The sequence below is a fragment of the Lepisosteus platostomus genome, chromosome 13 (assembly GCF_059453375.1).
Source record: "Lepisosteus platostomus isolate fLepPlt1 chromosome 13, fLepPlt1.hap1, whole genome shotgun sequence".
Classification (NCBI taxonomy): domain Eukaryota; kingdom Metazoa; phylum Chordata; class Actinopteri; order Semionotiformes; family Lepisosteidae; genus Lepisosteus; species Lepisosteus platostomus.
In genome coordinates, this window is record NC_142623.1 from 4,399,207 (window position 1) to 4,420,332 (window position 21,126).

The 21,126-nt window shown below is 37.5% G+C and overlaps 2 protein-coding genes across 11 annotated transcripts in view; one reads left to right on the forward strand and one right to left on the reverse strand.

Annotated features, from left to right (window-relative positions):
* grhl3 (grainyhead-like transcription factor 3) overlaps positions 1 to 21,126 on the forward strand; it is a 49,781-nt gene that overhangs the window by 25,246 nt on the left and 3,409 nt on the right. The gene's annotated exons all lie outside the window — the stretch shown is intronic.
* nuggc.1 (nuclear GTPase, germinal center associated, tandem duplicate 1) overlaps positions 1 to 21,126 on the reverse strand; it is a 56,236-nt gene that overhangs the window by 2,091 nt on the left and 33,019 nt on the right. For 6 of the 10 annotated variants that reach the window (XM_088602682.1, XM_088602680.1, XM_088602681.1 and 3 more), the window contains 17 exons: positions 17,900 to 18,455; positions 17,176 to 17,277; positions 15,674 to 15,782; positions 14,607 to 14,832; positions 12,414 to 12,614; positions 12,048 to 12,239; positions 9,527 to 9,705; positions 9,272 to 9,317; positions 8,805 to 8,906; positions 5,837 to 5,957; positions 4,793 to 4,926; positions 3,329 to 3,502; positions 2,904 to 3,058; positions 2,627 to 2,759; positions 2,222 to 2,330; positions 1,269 to 1,402; positions 732 to 819 (listed from right to left, as the gene is read on the reverse strand). In XM_088602682.1, coding sequence (XP_088458808.1) covers positions 732 to 819; positions 1,269 to 1,402; positions 2,222 to 2,330; positions 2,627 to 2,759; positions 2,904 to 3,058; positions 3,329 to 3,502; positions 4,793 to 4,926; positions 5,837 to 5,957; positions 8,805 to 8,906; positions 9,272 to 9,317; positions 9,527 to 9,705; positions 12,048 to 12,239; positions 12,414 to 12,614; positions 14,607 to 14,832; positions 15,674 to 15,782; positions 17,176 to 17,277; positions 17,900 to 18,395 — 2,701 coding nt within the window. In that variant the 5' untranslated portion in view covers positions 18,396 to 18,455. Of the gene's footprint in view, positions 1 to 731; positions 820 to 1,268; positions 1,403 to 2,221; positions 2,331 to 2,626; positions 2,760 to 2,903; positions 3,059 to 3,288; positions 3,503 to 4,792; positions 4,927 to 5,836; positions 5,958 to 8,804; positions 8,907 to 9,271; positions 9,318 to 9,526; positions 9,706 to 12,047; positions 12,240 to 12,413; positions 12,615 to 14,606; positions 14,833 to 15,673; positions 15,783 to 17,175; positions 17,278 to 17,899; positions 18,456 to 21,126 lie in introns of those variants that run through there. The other 4 variants (XM_088602684.1, XM_088602688.1, XM_088602686.1 and 1 more) reach the window with 2 other exon arrangements.

Consider the following 21,126-nt stretch of genomic DNA (forward strand, 5'->3'; position numbering starts at 1 on the left):
CTCCCTCATACAGTAGCTCCTCTCTCACTCTCCTGTCCTTCCTATTCTCAGCTTGCTGGCACTTGTCTGCCCTCTACTGTCTCTCTCCAGCGATACAGTGGAGTTCCAGGCTGCAGATCTCCCCACGGCGAGCTTCTTCAGTGTCCTCTGTTCCCCCTTCACTCTTCCTCTCTTCTGTTTGGGGTATTTTTAGCATTCACCTGTCTGACACCCTTCACTCAGAGAGCTCCCTTTTCTCTCCTCGATTCCTGTTTCCTTTCCACAGGCTGGGCGTCAGCTGGACTCTCCCAGAGACGGCTTTCCTTCCTCCCTCTGTTCCTGCTGTAGCCTGACCTGATGGTTTCTTCATCTCTTTCACCCTCCCTGAGCCTGCCACAGGCACTACAGATCCCATCCCCCTGTTCCTTTCCTCAGACGCAGTCTTTAAAGATGTGACGTACTCCACAGGCCTTCTCTTTCCTTTCTAATCCATCAGTTTATACAGTATTTCTCTTGACCTTCTTTCCCTCCACCTTCTCTTCCACTTCCACGGCCTACAATTTTACCTTAATTCCACCTCATTTTAATTTTCCTTTTAGCATATTTCCTGTCACACTCCTTTTGGGATTTTCAGTTCTTCCATGTAGCTGCCTGGTTTTCACCAGCTACCTAACGGCTGTCTTTAACTTCACGTTCAGCCTGCACCAGAGCTGGCTGTGGATTATATCAATAAATGTGATTCACTTTCTTACCTGGGAAAGAAATATCTCCTGGAATTTGTCTTAGATACAGAGTAAGTGAAGTACTCATTTCATTCTGCAGTCTGTTTACAATTATCTCCTAAAGAGAGCAGAGAAAAATCTGATGTATCTTTAAAATGAATATGATGTTATTAACTAATTTCTGTTATTAAATAAAAAACATGAATAACAATATTCCAAACAGGAGATAAATGTTTAGTCTTTACTTTGTAAATTCAAAATACTGATAGAAGGTTGAATGACTACTTCTTGAACTCATCTGGCATTTTGTAAAAGAAGTGAAGGAGGACTGGCAAAATCCAATACTGATTCAATAAATAGGAAGACAATGTGTTTTTATAGTTACGAATGGTTATAATTTTATAACCAAGTTAATTAACTCAGTTTTCATTATGCATATATGTAGAGTTAAAATATCTTCACCCATCAGTTATTTTACCAGTCTTAGTAGAACTGAGCAAAGTCTCAAACACTGCAATCTAAAAACTTAAATTGGCAGGGTGTACTGTACGTCAATTGAACACAAACCTTCATGTCATTAAACTGCCTCAGCATCTCTGTCTTTGCTTCCTGAAACATGCATGTTTTCAGTGACTCAATCTGGGTTTCAAGAACTGCTTTAATCTTTGATAAAGTAAAGGTTCCAGTAATGCATGCTCCCTCTGAAATACAAAAGTGTCGTATTATATTAGTTTTGTTAGTTTCATGTAGTATTTCATGTAAACATAATTTTTGTATAATAGCCTGTATCGATTTCATATAAATATTTCACTAGGAACAACAACATCCAAGAATTCAATGCTTGTGAATGCTTGGAATATTTGTTGCAGTAGGTATTGTAATGGGAGCCAGTCCTGAAGTGTAGTTCAGGACCCTGTGCAGACAGTGAAATCTGGAAGTAAGTGGAGAAGGACACCCAGGGAAGGTACAGAAGGATTGGATGGGTTGACAGACAGGGGGGCGTGACGACAGTGATCTGGTGCTCAGGGGTCATGGCAAGGGCAAAGTGGTCCAGACAGTCCAAAAGGGGGAATCCGGGGCGCAGTCCAAAGTCCAAAACCAGAGTATCCAACCAAGACGAAACAAACACAGTTAAAAACCTTAACAGGGATAGGGAATAAAACCAGGCTAATGAGGCCAGGCGCTCCGAGCCCCGGACTCAGACAGTCAGGACTCCGTGATGAAGCCTGTGCCGTCGGGTCTCTCCTGGACCCGCTGGTAGGCGGGCTTCCGGGCGTCCATCTCCCAGTGCTGAGCCAGGAATAGCAGGAGCACCAGCATTAAATAATGAGACACAAAACAGGTGGCAGGTGCACATAATCAACCAAAATACCAAAGGGTTGGAGCGCCCTTAAGAGGAGGGATTACGATCATGACAGGCATCCCTTAAACTTTTTTATCATCAGCTTTTGTCAATGGGATTTTATAGATATATATGTGCATCAAAGTTTTAAAAGATGCTGTAGCTGTGTTCTTCTTACCTTGGTAAGCTGAAAGCATGGCATTCTTGACTGAATCACTCAGGGAATTATAGATGTTTTTCTTCTTATTAAGAATAATCTTTTCCAAGTCACTCAGTAAATGTCTCAACTACAATAAAACCAGAAAACACTTTAGGTTATAGGATATGTGAAACAGAAAGGTCTGCTCATCTGGTCATTTTATTTGAACAGTTTTTTTAGTTTCACAGTGCATTATTAGTACAAATTATTGCAATTTGTACAAATATAGCATTTGATTTTTGTATAACATTTGCATTTCATATTTCTATTATGTAAGCAAGCAAAGGTTACTTCAGCCTAGGTGACTCAATATATCCATCATCTCATGAAATCTTTCTTAAAAGAATTCTCCAGTGTTTTGCCGTGAAACAGGCTGCCCCTCACCTCAGTCTTAATGCACACCAGACGCAGGTAAGTTGGAGAATTCTTGTGATGCTTCAGCCATTCACTTGAGACAAAGTCACACTGGAAACTGTCAAGGTTTCCCTTGATTGATTTTCGTGTGCCTCTGTCAAATCTAAAGTAATAAATACATTAGTATTATGTTTGTAAATAAAAATTAAATACCAAATTTTAGTAAAGAAAATAAAATAGTAAAATGCATCATAAAAGTTGGGAAAACAGAGCATATTATCAGTAGAGATATTCTTAACGTACTCACCTGAAGGTGCTAATAAAGATGTGATTTACCTTCTCATACATAGGTTTTGACAGAGTGTAGTTCAGATCAACAATATTTCCACTGGCAGACCTGAAACTTCCAGCATTCCTGCATAAAGCTTTGAGAGTCTTGTGATAACCTCTGGGGTCTCTATGCTGCCGGAATTAAAAAGATAAAACACTCATAATATTCTACAAAACCTAAATTTTCTGACATCATCAAGTCCAGATACCTGAGAAAAATTGTCAGTTGCAGATTAATTTTTAATTTTAAATTATGATATGCTTCATATGGCAAGAGTTAACCCAGCCAGACTGCTGCTGGAAAAAGTAATTATTAGCAAAGTCTTATTTAAAGAAAAGCTAAGGGGCTGCACTTTCACAACCTGCAGAAATCACAGGCGGTGAAAACATCACTTGTCTTACTGGCTTCAGGACTTCGTTATTGGCAGTCTTCACGCAATTTTTTTCTGCTAGTTGTGCTCCTTCCTGTAAGTGCTTCCCAAGCTCACTGTAAGAAGTGTTTAAAAACTTTTTCAGGGTGTCACACATCTTCTCCAGGTTCTTGCTTAGCAGTTTGAACAGTTTATCATCTTCATTCTGAAAATTTACATAATGAGCATTACAGACATTGGTGTGCACAAGGAACTCATATAAACTTTACATTTAAAAGATTTAAACGTTAGTAGTAGAATATAAATGACATGCTGAAATATTTACTTAGATTAGGTCATTTATGAACATAAGGCTGCAAACTAGTGGAAAAAGCTGCTTGGCACATCTAGCTCTTTTGATAGCTTTTTGATAGCTCAGTATGTAAATGAATCTGAAATCTCATCCAGCCTTTTGTTAAAGGAGTCCAGAGTTTGATCCTCAAACTACTGGGTGGGAATTCTGTTTTAGATACCAACTCCTTGTTAAGGAAATATTTTATATTCTGCATCCAATTTAATTATATTTTCCATTTGAGTCAAATGCAATGTAACATTGATCATTTCAAAGTGATTCACACAGGAAGTAAGAACATTCAGTATGTATTACATGGTTGTTTTTTTTAGTTGTCTGAAGCTCTTCATGAAAGGGATCTGGGTGCTACATGTGGAATCTTCTAAGTCTTATCAGGATGATGTGTGAAAGAAATGTTTATATCAAAGGAAGTACTGCTCAAACTTTACAAGCCACTGTTAAGACCTTGTATTGAATTTTATGCTCATTTTAGTCACCATAATAAATAAAAGAATCTAAAGAAAATGTTTAAGAGTAACAAAGATGACTCCTCGACTCCTTATCATGTACAAGTCAAAAGAATTCTAAGAGTCCAGAAATAAACGAATGGGGATGTTCAAGTAGGGAGCTGCGTCAGCATGCGCAGGCTGCAAAGGAACAAGTAAAGGTTTATTCCATAATGAAAAGAAACAACATTTCACCTTTGGAGCCTTCTTTCTGAAGAACTTGTTCTTTACTTTTCACCATGGAATGAACCCTTACTTGTTTACAGTGAAGACACACAGTGTAATTAACTCTGGGGACTATTTTAGGCTACATAGTGAAACAAGAACTATAAGGCAAGAAAATAAAATCCACATTATATTATACGTCATATAATCCATGCTAATTTCTTGATCACATTGTAAAAATAAAAATAAGAGTTTTGCACTCCCTATACTTTCTCAGGATACTGTATTTTAAAAAATTGAATAATTCATCATCTAAATGGCATAGCAGTTGTGTGAGGAAGACACATCTTTAACTGACCTGCTTGCTCATTATGGAGACATTTTTTAGAAACCTAACATGTTATAATATTATGTTTACTTGTTATTCATTTGTAACCATGAGTTACACTAATATATATCTAATAGGAATGTATAAAATATTGCACATTTGTACCTTTCTGCTGCGTTTCTCCTTTGCCAAATGCAGATATGAAACAATCCCAGAGACATCTGACACATAGTCCCTGACAGCTTTCTCACAGTGTGTCACGTACAGCTCCTTGATGTGTTCTTGAAGTAAAGGTATTTCTAGAAAAAAATTAACATATTCTAAAAGGTGGCATGTTTAATCTCGCCTTTAAGCTTTTACATTATTCTAAACAGAAAATTAATCACTGTACCAGCCTTCCACATTATTTACTCATGTTTCAAAGACAATTGTTTCTGTTTTTGACTTCTTACATGACGACAAAGTTGAAAGTCCAGACAACTGTAACCTGGCATTTCAATTTGTCTTTAAAGCAAAGTGACCATAGAAAGTTAATGATTAATGGTATATTAATGATACAATGTATATTACATTTCTTAAAGTGTCATATGATTACATAAACTACTTTGTCCAGTTCAGGGGCCAGACCCAGCACTTCCAATGCAGGGACGCTAGAGCCTATCCTGACAAGGCAGGTACACCCAAGGCAGGTACACCCTGAACAGGACACCTGTCCATCACATGGCACACACACACACCCAAGGGCAACTTTCCCAGACCAATTATCCTTTTTCTGGACAGTTTCTGGCCTGGGAGAGAAACACCTGGATGAAACCCATGGGAACATGACGAGAACATACAAACTCCACACATATAGTACCTGAGATCTGGAAATGAGCCCAAGGCCTCTGCACTGAGAGGCAGCAATGCTAACCACTGTACTACCATGCCACCCCATATGATAACAGTATTTCTATAATAATATGATAGTAATTCTGCTCCTAAAAGGTAGTGTTTGAGCTACCTGAGACAAATTGAGTTGAAAATTGTAGTTGTTAACCTTAAATTGTATTATTCAGACCACCATTATTTTTTTAAACAATGATAGGTTTCCTGTTTCCTATGAATTATATATACACACTATTCTTATAGTACAAGATGAAAATCCTATGTTACTCTAAAGTTATCAAAAAGCCTACACAACCTGTCCTACAGACTCTAAATTCCTACCAGTGTCGTTGAGATCCAGGATTGCAGATTTTCCTTGTTTATTTTTCCAGAACTCTTTGGAACTCACTGTATATATATCAAAAACATTGTCTTTTTCTCCACTTTCACCAAAGAGAAATCTCTGAAAGAAATAGGTTTAAATAATAGTACTTTTGGTTTTCAGTGTAGTAGCAGAAATAATGCTGGTCATAAAGAAACAGTTATGGAGGAAGTACAAGATTTGTTTCCTGCAATTTATGCTTGCATTAATCTCCTAATATTGTAGTTACTTCTCATTTCAAATCAATGGAAAACTGCAATTAAAGTTTAGGTCAATTGTTTACAATTGACTAAAGGTGAAATTAAGTTTTGATTTAACCTGCTCTCATAATCAATACCTTTAATAAGAATTATAATTTCGCTGTGGCACGGCTCTTTACTAGAGGCAGCAGCGGTGTTCAGGCCGAAACCCAAGAGCCTAGGGGGGCTCGGAGGGGGTTTCCGAGGTTTCCGAGGGAACCCAGAGGCGGAGGGATTCGGAGCTTGCCGGAGAAAGCCGAGGACACAGCAAGGAGAAGGGCTGCCGGCTGGCTACAGGCTGGTGTGTCTGTATGATCCAGAGACTGAATGCCGACCTGCAGCAGACTGGTTTTGCTGTTGAAGTCGCAGCGGGCTGCTGCGGACAACACTGAGCGAGGGCTCATGGTCCGGGGTTTCGCGATCCAAAAGAGTGTGGCAGCACGTCCAGTGGGAATCACTGCCTCTGGTAGCCCAATTCATTTCCAGTTGGGATTAGACTGGAAATGAGTGAATATGGATTAAGTGGATGATTGGGCCCCTGACAGGCAGGGGAAGGGAGACTGGGACCAAAATGCGACTGGACCGTGTCCCGAGAGCCACGGGACTACCCGTCTCCTGGGGCAACCACGTGCAGCCCGGTGTGACAACTTTCTATACTTTTCCTGACCCGCTAACTGTAAATATCTGTACTTTACAGTGGGTGTAAATGATGAAGTGAAAGTTACATACAGTACTTCAGGTCACTGAAACAGCCAGTTAATAAAATCGTTGCAATTTTGTTCTTGTTTAGAGGTGGGGATATTCTGACAACAATTGATTTAAAGACAATCTGTCAAAGTGCAATGAAACAATAATTATGCTGGGTGAACGTTCCGAGGTCAAATTCTTCCGCGACAGGGGTACCTTTAAAGCGCAGACACCGGCACCGAAAAATTTTGGCGCGCCCTCTCTTTAAAGCCCTGGCCAAATACGAAGACAGTACGTACAGTTATAATTCAAACTGAATTAAAAACTACTCCTGCAGAGAGTGATGAAAACCGCGCAGCGTCAGGCAAATGCACATTAATATGTTGGGCTTTTGGGTTCGGGTGGATTTGCCCCCTACAGTTCATACATGTACAGTACACAGTCCCGAACGTGTTATTTTGAAATACACCACATTATCTTCTGTGTCGCATTAACATTGGAATGTTTTTTTTTTACAAGTGTCAAAAGAAGCGATACACAACATGTCTCCTCTATAACTGTTCAGTTTACAAAGAAATTCCACCAGAGCCTCACAACATTGTCCAATAATATTCTTCTCGCGTCTAATTTTTAGTTAAGCAGGATTTGAGCTACAGACCATAACAGACCAAAAAACAGAATTCACCTGCGATTCGGGTGTTAACAAAACGTGTTTACAAAGAAAGTGAAATACAGTAATACTACCACCTATATAGATACATAGATTTGGAAATTTAGATCCTTAAATTAATATCATGATTAATTTATTTGGATACGTATTTACATATTCTCGATTATAAAACAGATAATTCCGGTCCTGGAATCTGACTGGCTGACACCCTTCTGAAGGGGTACCATAATCTCTGGTATACGGACGCTGTAATTTGACTTGTTACTGTGTGATAAATTTTAAAGACGTAAATAAAAAAGTTTGGATTCTCATGTATCTGGTACAAGTATCTTTTAAAACAGTCTTTGTTGTGCTCTTGAGGATCCTTGTGATATTTTGAGCTCTGGTTGAATGATAAGTGTCGCAGTTTAAATAATTTTCGTTGTTAGAAATTATGAAACGCTCTGTTAAAAGCAAGGGAGTTTTTATGTCTGTTATACTAAAAGAAAATGCCCGACGAACTAGGGATTGGACAGTTTTTCAGTGCTTGTACAATCGATGGAAATGTTCAAATAAATGTGCTAAAGAAATAAACAAAAAAAGTAATTTATTCCTTTATCATATTGGCTAGCTAATGTCCCGTCCTTGTTAGTTAGATCAACGAAATGCTGTGTTGTTACTTTTTGTCGATTAAAAAATAAAGTATTTTCATTTAAAATGATGGTTACAAATAATGTGGACTAGCGTAATAATTTGAGTTTATTAATATATTAATATATTAAATATCATTATTAATAATATGAGTAATATCTTTGGTAAAGGCTTTGATGCATAAAATATTTCTGCATAATTAAAATATTTACGATAAAGGTAGGTTGTGTACTTTTGCCCAACTGAGCAATCTTGCTTTCATAAAATATACCAACTTTTTAATGACTGATGATTAACATGCTGTAATACACAGTTTAAATTTAAAAGCTCAAATGCTGTACATGAGAGGTTAAGCTTTATTGGCTCCTCCTGGCGGTTTTACAAGGTGATTCCGGATACTTCCCGGTATGACGTCAAATGACGCGATACACCGCGTGATACTGCGTGATAGTGCGCTTTGATGCGACATGCTCACCGGGGTATACCGCGAAATACCCCACCTGTTTGGAATGGCTGCATCTGTAGGAAGTGTATGAATTGTTTTATCTCTGGAAGTTATAAAAATGTACGAGCTAAAACTATTTTAAAACTTGAAGGTCGTGATATTCAAAACACATACACTTATCGGCAGATTTCTCTTGAATAATCTTATAAATATATACAGCTATCTCCAAACTGAAACTGTCCCCTGAGATCTCTTACCTGAGCTTTGGAATCAAGGAGTTGTTGTAATTCTTTCTTAATCTTTTCATTGCGGAGCAGTATACACGCCTCTTTTTCCTTTTTCTCCTTTATTAAAGGGTCCTGCAAAGAGCTTGTTTGTTTATCAGTGTACTCATTTATAATTCATAGAATAATCTCTTTAAAGATTGTCATTAAACCTTCTTTATGAGGCAATTTAAGCTAAAATTAGAATAATAAAACCAAGAAATAATATCAGTGAATTAGTGAACTGTGAAGTGCATGCATACAGTGGGTACACATACACACACACTCTCAGTTAAGTTAAAATATCTAAAAGGAAGAATGCTTGATTTGGGGACTAAAAACTGACTATACACTCTTAAAAATGTTTAGGAACTGTCCTTGATTTTAGCAAACTAAAATTGTGGCACCAAATTTTTACTGGGAGGAAATATTTTTAAATAAACCACTGCTTTTATTTTTACCTCAATGTCTGTGAGTCCAAGAACTTCATCACTGAGGTCATAATTACTGAAAATAGAATATTTGGTTGTTAGAAGACCTGCATTTATAAAAAAAAAAACTTTTAAAAGTGTGTTTATTTTTGTGAGATTAGTATACAGACACTACATGTGTTCATGATGTATTGTGTCTGTATACTGATCTCACCAGTATATTTATTTTTTACATATATCACATATATATGTTTATGTTTGTATATTTATTATTTATCAGTTTACCTTTTAAATTCATCTGGCTCGATATCATCTGTTTTGGTGCAAATAAAAGTGATGTTGTGACACTCCCCCCCTCCAGCGATGTCTCGTAAACTGTTCTCAAGGATTTCAGCTGCTGTCTTTTCAGACAATGCCCGGTTGATTTCATTAACAATCCAGACTGAAGAACATTTGCTAAGATACTGTAGAACAAAACAAATCCGAGTCAATATTGATTAATTTGTGCAAGTATAAAATATAAAATGGACAGTGGCTATGTTTGCAAGCAGAATTATAAACTGTACTTAATTGAGTTTCTTTGAGAGACTTTCTGTATCAAATACGCTTAATCAAAAGCTTATGTAACACTAATGATCATTTTTGTGCTCTCATCATTTCAGAACAATTTAACTGGGTTTGTTGTCGTGTTCAACCCCGCTGCTGCTCTGTGGGGTGACTCCAAGCTGGTTGCACTTGAAACTTATCACCTGGAGACTAGGAGCATCTGGAGTCGATTTATGACCAGGCTCATTCCAGGTGTTCTTCGGAATGAATAGTGAAATCCGACAGAGCTTGTGATTCTGCCACTGACCTTCAGCCCTGACCCTCTCGAGTCTTGCTCTCATTGTGACGCCACAGGTGTGGTGGCCTCCACTACGGATATGAAACAGGCATTTCTGTTGCACCCCACAGCCTGTTGGGGAACTTTTTTACTCTTTTTATTTCTCTTGTCACAGCTGGCTGCTGGCACACCTTTCTCTCATGCCCAGTCAATACTGCCTTGACCCCGACATACAGCATCGGGGTGCTATGTTGTCACGGCATGCAAACCACCAGTCACTAATATCCAAAAAGACCCTTTGTTCTCCCCCGACACCATGCGTTGCCAGGGGGAGGGACCCTCAGCTACACCTGACACTGCAGTACACACACTAACACACTAATTCACATAAAAACTAAGTCACACTACTCTCGCTCGTCAGACTCCCCGTGCAGTTTTGTCCCTACACTTTCAAAAAGGTTGTCATCCCTTTAAAGCAATAGATCTTTTAAATCACACAATTCCCTCTGGAACTGCTGCCATCATCCTGTCTCCTCTGGAGCATTTTCTTCACAATCTCTTCCAACATTGTAGCTCCCATTTCTCTCCACTGGAGTTTCTCAAGCTGCTGCTGCTAGTCTGCTCTCACATGTTGTGTCCTACTCCTATTATTAGCAGTGTCTCACACTCTCTGCTGTCACAGCTTCGTCCCAGCAACTCTCACTGCCATGGCGTTGCATGTATGTTAATGGGAGACCTCATCTCGTCTCTGCTATGAAGCTAGCTCAGGACTAATGTGCTGGCTAGATCTCTTTCCGGCCAGCTTGGTCTTATAGTTACGCCCCTATCTGAATCTCTTTAATTCAAAGCACTATTCAGCTGTGGTCGCATACTATAGTAACACATAGCACTCTATTGAGGGCTCTGCCTCCCTGCCAAACACACCCCACATAACTGTGTTTCCCACACTATGCTTTCCTTGCTTTTTCTTTTAGCTCTGCTTTTTTCAGTACACTGACGATTGCTTGCTAATTTTCCTCGTCTCTCCAAGAACACTCCTTGGCTCTGGCCCTTGCTCATCTCTTCAACCTGTCTGTCAGATTCCCTCGACTTCAAAATCCTAATGTTCATCTATAAGGCTCTGCGTGGCTTGGGACCTCAGAACCTGTCTGAACTATTATTGCCCTACTCCCCATCTTGCAACCTTTGGTATTTTAATTCTGGTCTCCTAACAGTCCCCCAAGCCCGTCTATACTCTTGGGTAACAGGGCCTTCTCCTGTTACGCCCCCAATCTCTCTGCCCAACGATATCAGAAAGTCATATTTCTGGAGTCAGATCCAGACTCAACACCTTGTTCTTTAGAAGAGCCTTTCCTTAACTGGTTCTATTCTTTATCCCTCTGCTCCTATTGTATTTAGTGCCACCGTCTAGTGTCTGCTGAGCGCCTTCTCATCGGGTTTATCTTGTGTATTTTTTATTGTTTATTTTTAATTGTTGATGTTGCTGTTGTCATTCTGTAAAGCGCTTTGAGAAGCCACCTTTAAAGGCGCTATATAAAGTTTATTGTTATTATGGCTTGTTACCTCCCTGTTTCCTCCTGGCTTTGGAATTAGACAAATTCTCAATCCTCACTTCAGACTGAGCTTCTTCATCTCCTAGCTAGCCACAACACCACAGTGTAGGTACAGTATATGTCTGTGGTTACTCAGCTTGGTTTACTGGATGTGCCAACAGCTTTTGTTCTAAAAAGTACAAGTAATTAAAAACTATCCTTTTCATGAACTCACAGCAGCTATATCTAACTGAAAATGAACATGGTTACTGTGGAAAACTGGAACACCTTGTCAGCACATTTCACTTTGTACACATAGGATTTTAAACCTGTCCTGAGGTAAAGTGCTCAACCTCAAGTGCAAGCCTGCTCATTACTCACTTGATAACACCACAAGTCATGTTAGGCAAAGAACTACACAAATCCATGAACACTGCAACATCAGTATTACCATTTTCCACATCTCATCTCTGATTTTATTGGCGTCTCCAGCTCCAGGAAGGTCCACCAGCACTATGCGTTCCAGAAGAGCCGAAGAGCGAGGTACGTAAATCGTGACTGTCTTTACGAGAGGCCAGTACTGTGTCTGGCCCTTGCTGTCACTGCGAATGTAACAGCTTATCTCTTTACCAAGACTTGATGCCTGCAGGAGAGAATTACTGGTATTCAGATAGAACATTTACTGGAAGTCTACACAAACCAGAAATTATGAACACATGAACCTTATTTCTACACTGAAAAAACAATTTGCTTCTGAAGACTACTAGAAGCAAGAGAACAAGATTGAGAAATTGCATTATCAAAAAACTTTACTTACATCATTGAAAGAGACAACTTTCTTAAGAGAGTCTGGGATTTCTGGAATGTTTTTGGATCCCTTCAGTTCATCAATGTTTTTCAGTGCATCTGCTCCATAAACTGCTTTGATCTTTTCTGCTGCTATTTGTTGCATGTCATCACCATCATTTGTCTTTTCAGAAATTATTTCAAGCAGGAACTGTTTTTCTATCTCCCAATCCTAAAACAACAATTGTTAAAACCTTAAAGGTTCTTTTTGTAGATGACAGTCAGAAGTGTTCTTTGTGGTTGTTTGTGGGTTATAAGTACATTTAAATTCCAGATACAGGAAGCACTTTCCTTACACAAAGCTGAATTTGTCTTTAGGTTTGTGGCTCATCACTGCCTTTCTGCTATTTAGGCAAACCAATTCAACCAGTTGGTCATTGCTTTATTTTCAGGTCCAACGTTCTTCCTCCTACAAGGCCAGACTGATGTGATAACTCATGTCATAAAAATTGTTTGGCCAAAGATTCAATGCTGAGTCTGATTATACAGTTACTACCTCTTGGGGAAGAGTAATGTGCAAGCGTGGGGGAGCAGCCAGAGAAAATAGCACCAGAGTCTGAAATTCACTGAGGGGGGAATTGTATTCACAACACTGACTACATTAATACATGAATTCATGAAGAAATTGAATAGCCCTGGAGTGTAATGTTTATATCTGAGAAGACGAAGTGCATGAAAATTGTTGGCAATGTGTGAATCGTTAATGATTAGGAACAATAGTACTGGCATGTTCCAGTTAGATTTGATAGTCATCACTGGCTACATTGGGATGACTGTCTTCAATAAACCTGAAGGGGACTGATAAGGTCAATATGGCTCACACACACTCTCTGTCTATGCAGGTGTTATCTTAGTAGTAATTAGGATGTGTACTTCAAAATCCTGTCAGGCTGAGCTCTCTTAGACACTAATTTGATTCCTCATTCTGACATCTTTGGATATAAATCTGCTGGACTTCATCCCAGATATTATTCCACCATTTAATGTGGCCATGGCTGTAGATACCATCTGGATAAAGCCAGAAGTGCCCTTCCTCTAGTAATTTCCAAAGGGTACCAGTCACACTGAACGTGAAAGAGAGGATAGGAATGAATCCCCATCAGGAATGCAAACTTTGAGCAATATATTTTATATCCAGAAAAACTACAATTGTCATATTGTATCTAGAACAGGGGGTAAGTAAGCTAAAAACATCAACAAAAGAATGTCATCAACATTAAGTGAAATAGATATAGATTAATGTCACTGGGCTGTCTAATAGTGGCTCTAACGAAAGCTCACACAATAGAGGTGACAATGCACAGCCCTGTCCAGGGCCTCTGTCTCTGCCAGGGCAGATATTATAGCTCCAGTGGAACCCTGCACTGTAAGGGTACTGTAAAGAGTAAAAAACCATGCTAACAAATTACCAAGATGTGCAATAGTATTCCAAAGGCAGTTTCATTCCAAACAGTAAAATGCTGTTTCTGCATCTGAAAAGAAGACTGCAAAAGAAACTGGTTGTGGAGATGATTGGTTGGTTAAATAGAAATAACGTTACCTGAAGCAAACTGGCATTTCAGAAAGCCTGCCTGATCATAATGTGTTATGAGGGCACATGAGTGCTTCTATTTGCATACCAAAAATAAATCATTATGCTCTTAAGGTTTGTTCTGCAATGTTACCGTGTTTCATATTTATTTCCAATTTAGGACTATCAGGTTTAATCTAAATAGATGGGAATCCAGTTTCATTTGATTATGAGAGCACCAGCAGGGGCAAAGCATAAACCAGCATAATGGTCCTATCAAAGCACAGACTCCCTAGAACACACTTTACATCCAAGAAAGAGACCCGAAATCAAGGGATCGTGCCAGCATCACTCCACCTGCATCACCTGGTCCTATCTAACCCTCCTCTGGAAAGATGATGCACTGCTGTGAACCCAAGTCATCATGTGTGTAAAGAAGGAGTTTGTAAGAGGCTGCAACAGAGGAGTGTTAACGAAGCCAAGCTTGATGATTTGCATACCATAGCTCACAGCATTGGTGTTGTCTGTTCAAATTAAAACAACAAGAATGAATTGTTGCAGCACGTTGATATAACCAAAAAATCCAGTCAGAATAAACTTCTCAGGCTACGATGATGATCAATTCACCAAGACACTGGGACTCATGATGCTCACCTCTTTGCTGATGAAATCAATCTCAGCCTTGTATTTGGAGGAGTTTTCATTTATCTGCACATGAACAAAGACTGAGGTACAAGCGTGCCCACTTGCTGAAGGCACCAACTGTCTCTCATCCAGAATGGCATTTATCAAAGAGCTCTTTCCCACTCCTGTTTTTCCAAAAACTCCAATGTAAATTTTGTCTGTTGCCTTTCCGTTTTTTAAAGCTGAAATTCTTTTTCTGTAAATAAAAAACAATTTATTAAACTTTGAGCATGTTTTCTCTCTGGGCTCTGCATCTTCCTTTCAAAGATATACATGATAGATTATTATGTGTCTTTATGTTGTCCATGGTGTGTATGCATGTGTGCACTCTGACGGACTTGTGTCTGGCCCACGGTGTACTCCAGCCCTCTGATGATGCTTCTGGGATTGGCTCTGGGCTTTTCCAAAGAATAAGCAATTTTCCAATGCTTGATGGATGGTTCAAGGAAAGGACATCACATTAGGTCACTTTCAATAACTGCTTATCCAATTCTCTGTCACTGTGACTTGAAGCCTATTCTGGGAAGCACTGGATGCAAGGCAGGATACAACTTGGATGGGATTCTAGTCCATCGCAGGACACACTGTGCCAGACTGTGGGAATATGCTGGAACACCCAGAGGAAATCAACATGAAGATTGGGAAAAGTCCATGCAGATAGCTCTCCAGGAATTATTAAACACAGGATTCTAGAACTGTGAGGCAGCATTGTTAACCACTGTATCACTGAGCCACCCAGGGCAGGATATATTGAAATAAAAATAACTCACAAAATATTTGCATAAAATGATGAAATGCAATTGTTAAAAGTCACAGCATGTCACAAAAGAAAAGGTTATACATTTCAAATATATCTTTTATATATTTATATTATATTTTATGTTTTTAAACCTTTTAATTGCAATCTGTATTAATTTGAGCAATTAATATTTCTTCTGTGTGAATATAAATATTAAGTTTTGAAAAGCTTTCAATTCATTTGTCTTTAATCTACTTACAGTATATATTATATAAATAAATAAATAAAAGCTTATTACTTCAGTGTATCCAGGAAATCCATGCCTTCTTCTTCATTACTTCTCACACTTTCAAGGGCCTCAGAAAGCTCAGAAATAATCGTCCTTGCTTCTTCTTCAGTGTCATGGCCTGTGAATAAGAGTATAGAACAAATATCTGAAATTATATCATTTTAATTCCCCATGTATATTATATATAGTATTTGACTTTTATTCTCTTCCCATATATACTAGTACTGAGACAAGTTTCTGTTCAGCAGGACTGGCTGCACCAGATATCATTCACCACACAGAGGAAAGTGTTTGGGGGAGACTGGTGGCTCTGTGGCTAATGATCTGTGCCTGCAACTGGAAAGTTGCTGGTTCAAATCCCATAGCTGGCAGGGGAATCCTACTCTGGTGGGCCCCTGAGCAAGGCCCTTAACCCCAGCTGCTCTAGGGGTGCTGTGTAAATGACTGACTCTGTGCTTGGACCCCAAGCTTCTCTCCCTGTCTGTGTGTACCATGGAGAGCAAGTTGGTGTATGTGAAAAGACAAATTCCTAATGCAAGAAATTGTATACGGCCAATAAAGTGATTTTATCTTATTGACAGTATATAAAGGCAATCTTTTAATACATTGGTGTGTGTGAAGTAATCTCTTATAGATTATCTACCATCAGGGGGAACAGCACAATATTTTTGATCACCCATCAAATGCTTATGGAAAACTGTCCTTTTAGTATGACATCTAGCATTAATTAACACCGAGAGTGAGCCCCATGGGAATGTATAGTGGAAAATGTAGTCATACTCTTGATAAACTTTAATTAAAACATGATCTAGTGATGAAGATGTAGGTGTATATCACCTACACAGGTTTTTAAACAAAGAAACATAAATAAAGAAATTAATATGTGCTAAGAATGTATGAAAGGGAATACTGAATGAAACTATTGCATTGTTCCACGTTTTAACAGCTCTATCCAATTCATGGTTGCAGTGGAGCCGGACCATGTCCCGGAAAACAACAGGCACAAGGTGGAATACAAGATACCGGTCCATCACAGGGCACACACAGACAAACACACATGCACTAGCAGCAGGCCCAGCTTTCCAGAAGCCAATTAGCCTAGTGTGAGAGAAAAGAGGAGCACCCAGAGCAATATACAAATATACAAACACAGTGATATACTAATATACAAACACAGGGAGAACATTCAACATAGAACAGAACATACACACCAATAGCACCTCAAGCTGGAACTGAACCCAGGGTCTTAGTGCTGAGAGGCAGCAATGCTAGTTTATCACTAGCATAGCTCATTGAAAAACAAATATTCAAAGGTCAAATATATTCATACCTTATAAATATGTTAAAACTAAGTTCTGTGTATTTATTATTTTTGCATCAAAAATAGCATACACCTAGACTTTCCTACAGAAAATACTTTTTTTACTTTATTTACTTTTCATTTGATTCATAAAGGGTATGAATAAACTTGGATATTGTTTATGCACAGTACATATTCTTAAAACACTTACATATGTTAAGCCGGTTTTCTATTTGATGTGAAAAAACAGGGTGTCTTTTCTTTTTCTTTTTAGTTGGAGTATCTGGGCCATCCTCACGTTTACGTTTTCTCACTTTAAATGAAAAATACAAGTCCTTCATTTCACAGTACAGTGTTTTTCATATGGTTTGTTTCTATCACAGTTTCCAGCGGTTTTTATAATAATTTATGAAGGAGACGAAATCTTTCAAATGATTAACTTAATGTTTTTGGACATGTAATTTAACAATTATTTATAATCGTATTGATCATACAAATTGCAGTTTTTAATTATTTTAGTTTTCTTTCTGTCATCTGCATTATGCGACGTTCTCTCTGCTGGTGTTCCTATATTTTTATTGTCCAAGTGATTCCTGTTTCTGAAAAGCTTCCTTCACTTCATTGAGTTTGAGGGAAGCGTTCTTCACAGATCTTTATACAATAAAAAAATCTTAAAATAAATTAATTAATCATCTATCTTAACCCCTGGTCCCCGGAGCAATGCTGACCAGTCTGTGCTGTAACCTTCAGTAACATAACAGACTGAATTCTATAAAAGCTGTCGAGAGATGTTCAGCCTAAGTGTTTCTCAAAAGCAGACTTTTGGGAGCTGGTTGAGAAATATTGAACTACAGTACTTCAATAACAACACAGAAATTGTATTCTTCTCTCCATTTCATTTATCTAAATTAGATTCACCTCTATTTTCTAATTACCTTCTTCATATGTCTCCAGATTCAGTCCATCAGGCAATAGCGTACCAAGCTCATTGATCCAATGTGTCTCTCTTTCTCCCAAAGTTTTCTGATCAATCACTTGTTCAATTGGAAAGATTGACAGGTCCTCCAGAGAGTGATCTTCACTGTTGAAATGCTCAGCAACTGGCTGCTTGTATTGGTTTGTTATGTTGCTTTTATGACCTCTGAATTTTATGTGCAGGGAGCTTGTAGTCTTCCCCACATACTGTATGCCACATTTTTTACATTGAATAACGTAAATAATATTAGATGTTTTGCAAGTTAAAATATCTATAATGGGATAGTCTTTGTTTCTAGTTTTGCTCCTAAAAGTATTAATGCATTTATGCAAATAATTACAGCAGTTGCATTTGTTTGCATTGCATGAGTATACTCCTGGAGGAGGGTTTGATTGATTCTGAGGAACTGCAAATGCTACAGCACCAACATGTGCAGAAGGAACAGGCTTGCTCATTGTGACTGTTCCTTGTAATCAGCTCAGTTTGTCAAGACACTATCTTTTCTGTTGAGGAGCCTAAAATACAAAAATAAGAATTAAAGATTATATAAGTATATTCTTCAATTTGATTGTATTGGGTCTGTTAAAACTTACACTTATCAGAGTAGGAAAGAAAAAGTAAATGTTACTCTCATAATTGTGGTTCACCTTCTGCACTTGAAAAATGAAATTGAATGGTTACATGAAAATGTGAAAACAAAACAAATGCAAAACAAATATTTCTTTTATTGGATTTGCATGGTGTATATTCCCTGTTAAATAAATGTACTAGTACAACATAAATATAAATCAAACTGCAGAACTAAGTAAACAGGTTCTTGTTAGACCAAAAGGCAGTGGAATATATATATATAAACTCCAGCAAAAACTAATTTTAATAAATGTTTTTTGTTTGTTTTCTATCATAACATTCATTGCTACTTACATGTGCTGCATTACATGTGATCTTCAGACCCTATGCTATCTTTTTTCTGCTTCTGTAACATTTCATATAATGGTACCCCTGCCACCTCACTGTTTTGCATGTCTCTCCTGTAGACAGAGGAAATAACCTTTTGTGGCTCTGAAAGAATTAGTGAGACAACTGTTTTTGAGATTAGAAGCATGGCATTGCAGATATGTTTTAAAGTGTAACTGTGTACTGTCATTGTCATAAAATTTGTAATTCCTTAAATTTTATATCATTTGTTTCATTCCTGAAAGCCACTCTAAATGTAGTAAACTGTTTTTAAAACTTTCTAATAGTTTAAATTTGGGTAAGAGATGATAAGGAGCAGCAGTTATATAACATTCTATTTCTTTATCTTCTCTCATCTATGCCCTTTCTGATCAACTCAACTATCGCCAACTTCCATATACTGTACTAGAAACTGCTGTCATCTTCAGATTAGATATTCTGGGTGGTTATTACACACAATTATACTATTCTCAATAAGAACTCTCCTCCCATGACAACAGAGAAAAAGCTATCTTATCACTTCAATTTATGGGTTTGCAAACTACCAATACGAAATGTTTTCATTTGAATTTATTTCCTTCTTTTGACATATGAAATATGAAGTCTGAACAATTCAGAAGTGAAAGATTATTTTTAGTGCAACTTTTATTACAACTTTAGTTTGTGTTAATGTGATAATTCCGATAAAATTCAAATCAAATTGTGAACTCAAACTATTATGTACCAGAAGCAAGAGACAAAATAAAACAAGTGACCTGGACAGACCTGTATTGTATGGAACTATAACTGTATTGGCTAATCCTCCTCACCTCCATTAGTTAGTGCAGTTGTAACAAATAGCAGAATATGCGGTATTGTGTAACTTCCTGATACACAATATAGATTGTGAGTTAATTATTCTCTCCATTCTGAACCTGAAGCATGGGTTGAATTATTTTTTTCCAATAAAGGTGACTCTTCATAAGAACACATCCATGAAGCTTTATTTTACGAGTGAACAACTGTGTGAAAACATTTCATAATCTCTACTGTCTGTATAACCACGCCCTGACCCACACCAATTACTACTGGCATAAACCTTCTAATAGCAATTTTAATTTTTAATCTAATATGTTTTTAACACCACCTTTTTATTCAGTAGTTTGTCATTTACTAAACATGTAGAAATGTCAATATTGTCCTTAATGGTTATAATGCTACTGAAAGCCATATGCTAAATTCAACCTGTATTTATAATTCCTAAAATGTTTTGTACATACTAGAATTTAATGTGCAATACATATATAAGGTATATTCTGATATCAACGTGGAATAACATTTAAATGATCAAGCCTTTATGAAACCTGTACTTCATTTTCTCCTGCTGTGATTTGCGAGTTATGATAATGATCAGTGTTAATCAATCTGAATTGCAAATACTGAAATAAACTTATTCAAGACTACCATATAACCTGTACCATAAAAAAATAAAACACAAAAAATACAATTATTTTACATTTCTTTTACTTAATTACATAAAAACCATGTTTGCACCTTATCAGGAAAGATGCATTTCTCCAAATGTCGCTATTTTGGCATTTTTGCCTACAATTAATGTTACAGCCCAGTGTAACTTTCGCTTGAAACCTGGCTTCCAAAGTCATTTTTTCTTCCTAGCATAAAGACACTACATGTACGATAAAAATCAATTAATAATTTTACAGAACCCTCCTTAAATGAAGAAAACATCCCAAAATTGGTATTCATCATATATTTCTCACAAACTAAAATATGAAGGAGTTATAAGTTACTATGTAGAGATGTCAATCATAACTTCAAACTATACCTCAATTTTGAATGTACATACATATGTACATACAATGTATATATATATATTATACTGTATGCTTGAACTTGAACTTGAAACGTGAAAAACTTGATATTGCTGTAATACATTTCAAAATAAATGAAATATTGCAGAAGTCTGTTAGCACAAAGGAGAAAAATAAATATATTGCATATAAATGAGATCATTTTGCATTTAAACAAGATAATGCTGCTAACATATTGCCAGCAACAGGACTCTTTAGAGAAACGTATGATTCTGTTGTGACTCTGTTGGTTGTGTGACAGGCTTGTGTCATTTCCTGCAATAGGATGTGGTTTTGGTTTGCATTTACACAGAGATTTTTGTTCTTCCTGCACACAACATCTTTCCTGTCATTCTAAATTCAAAGGTATTCTTTTGGC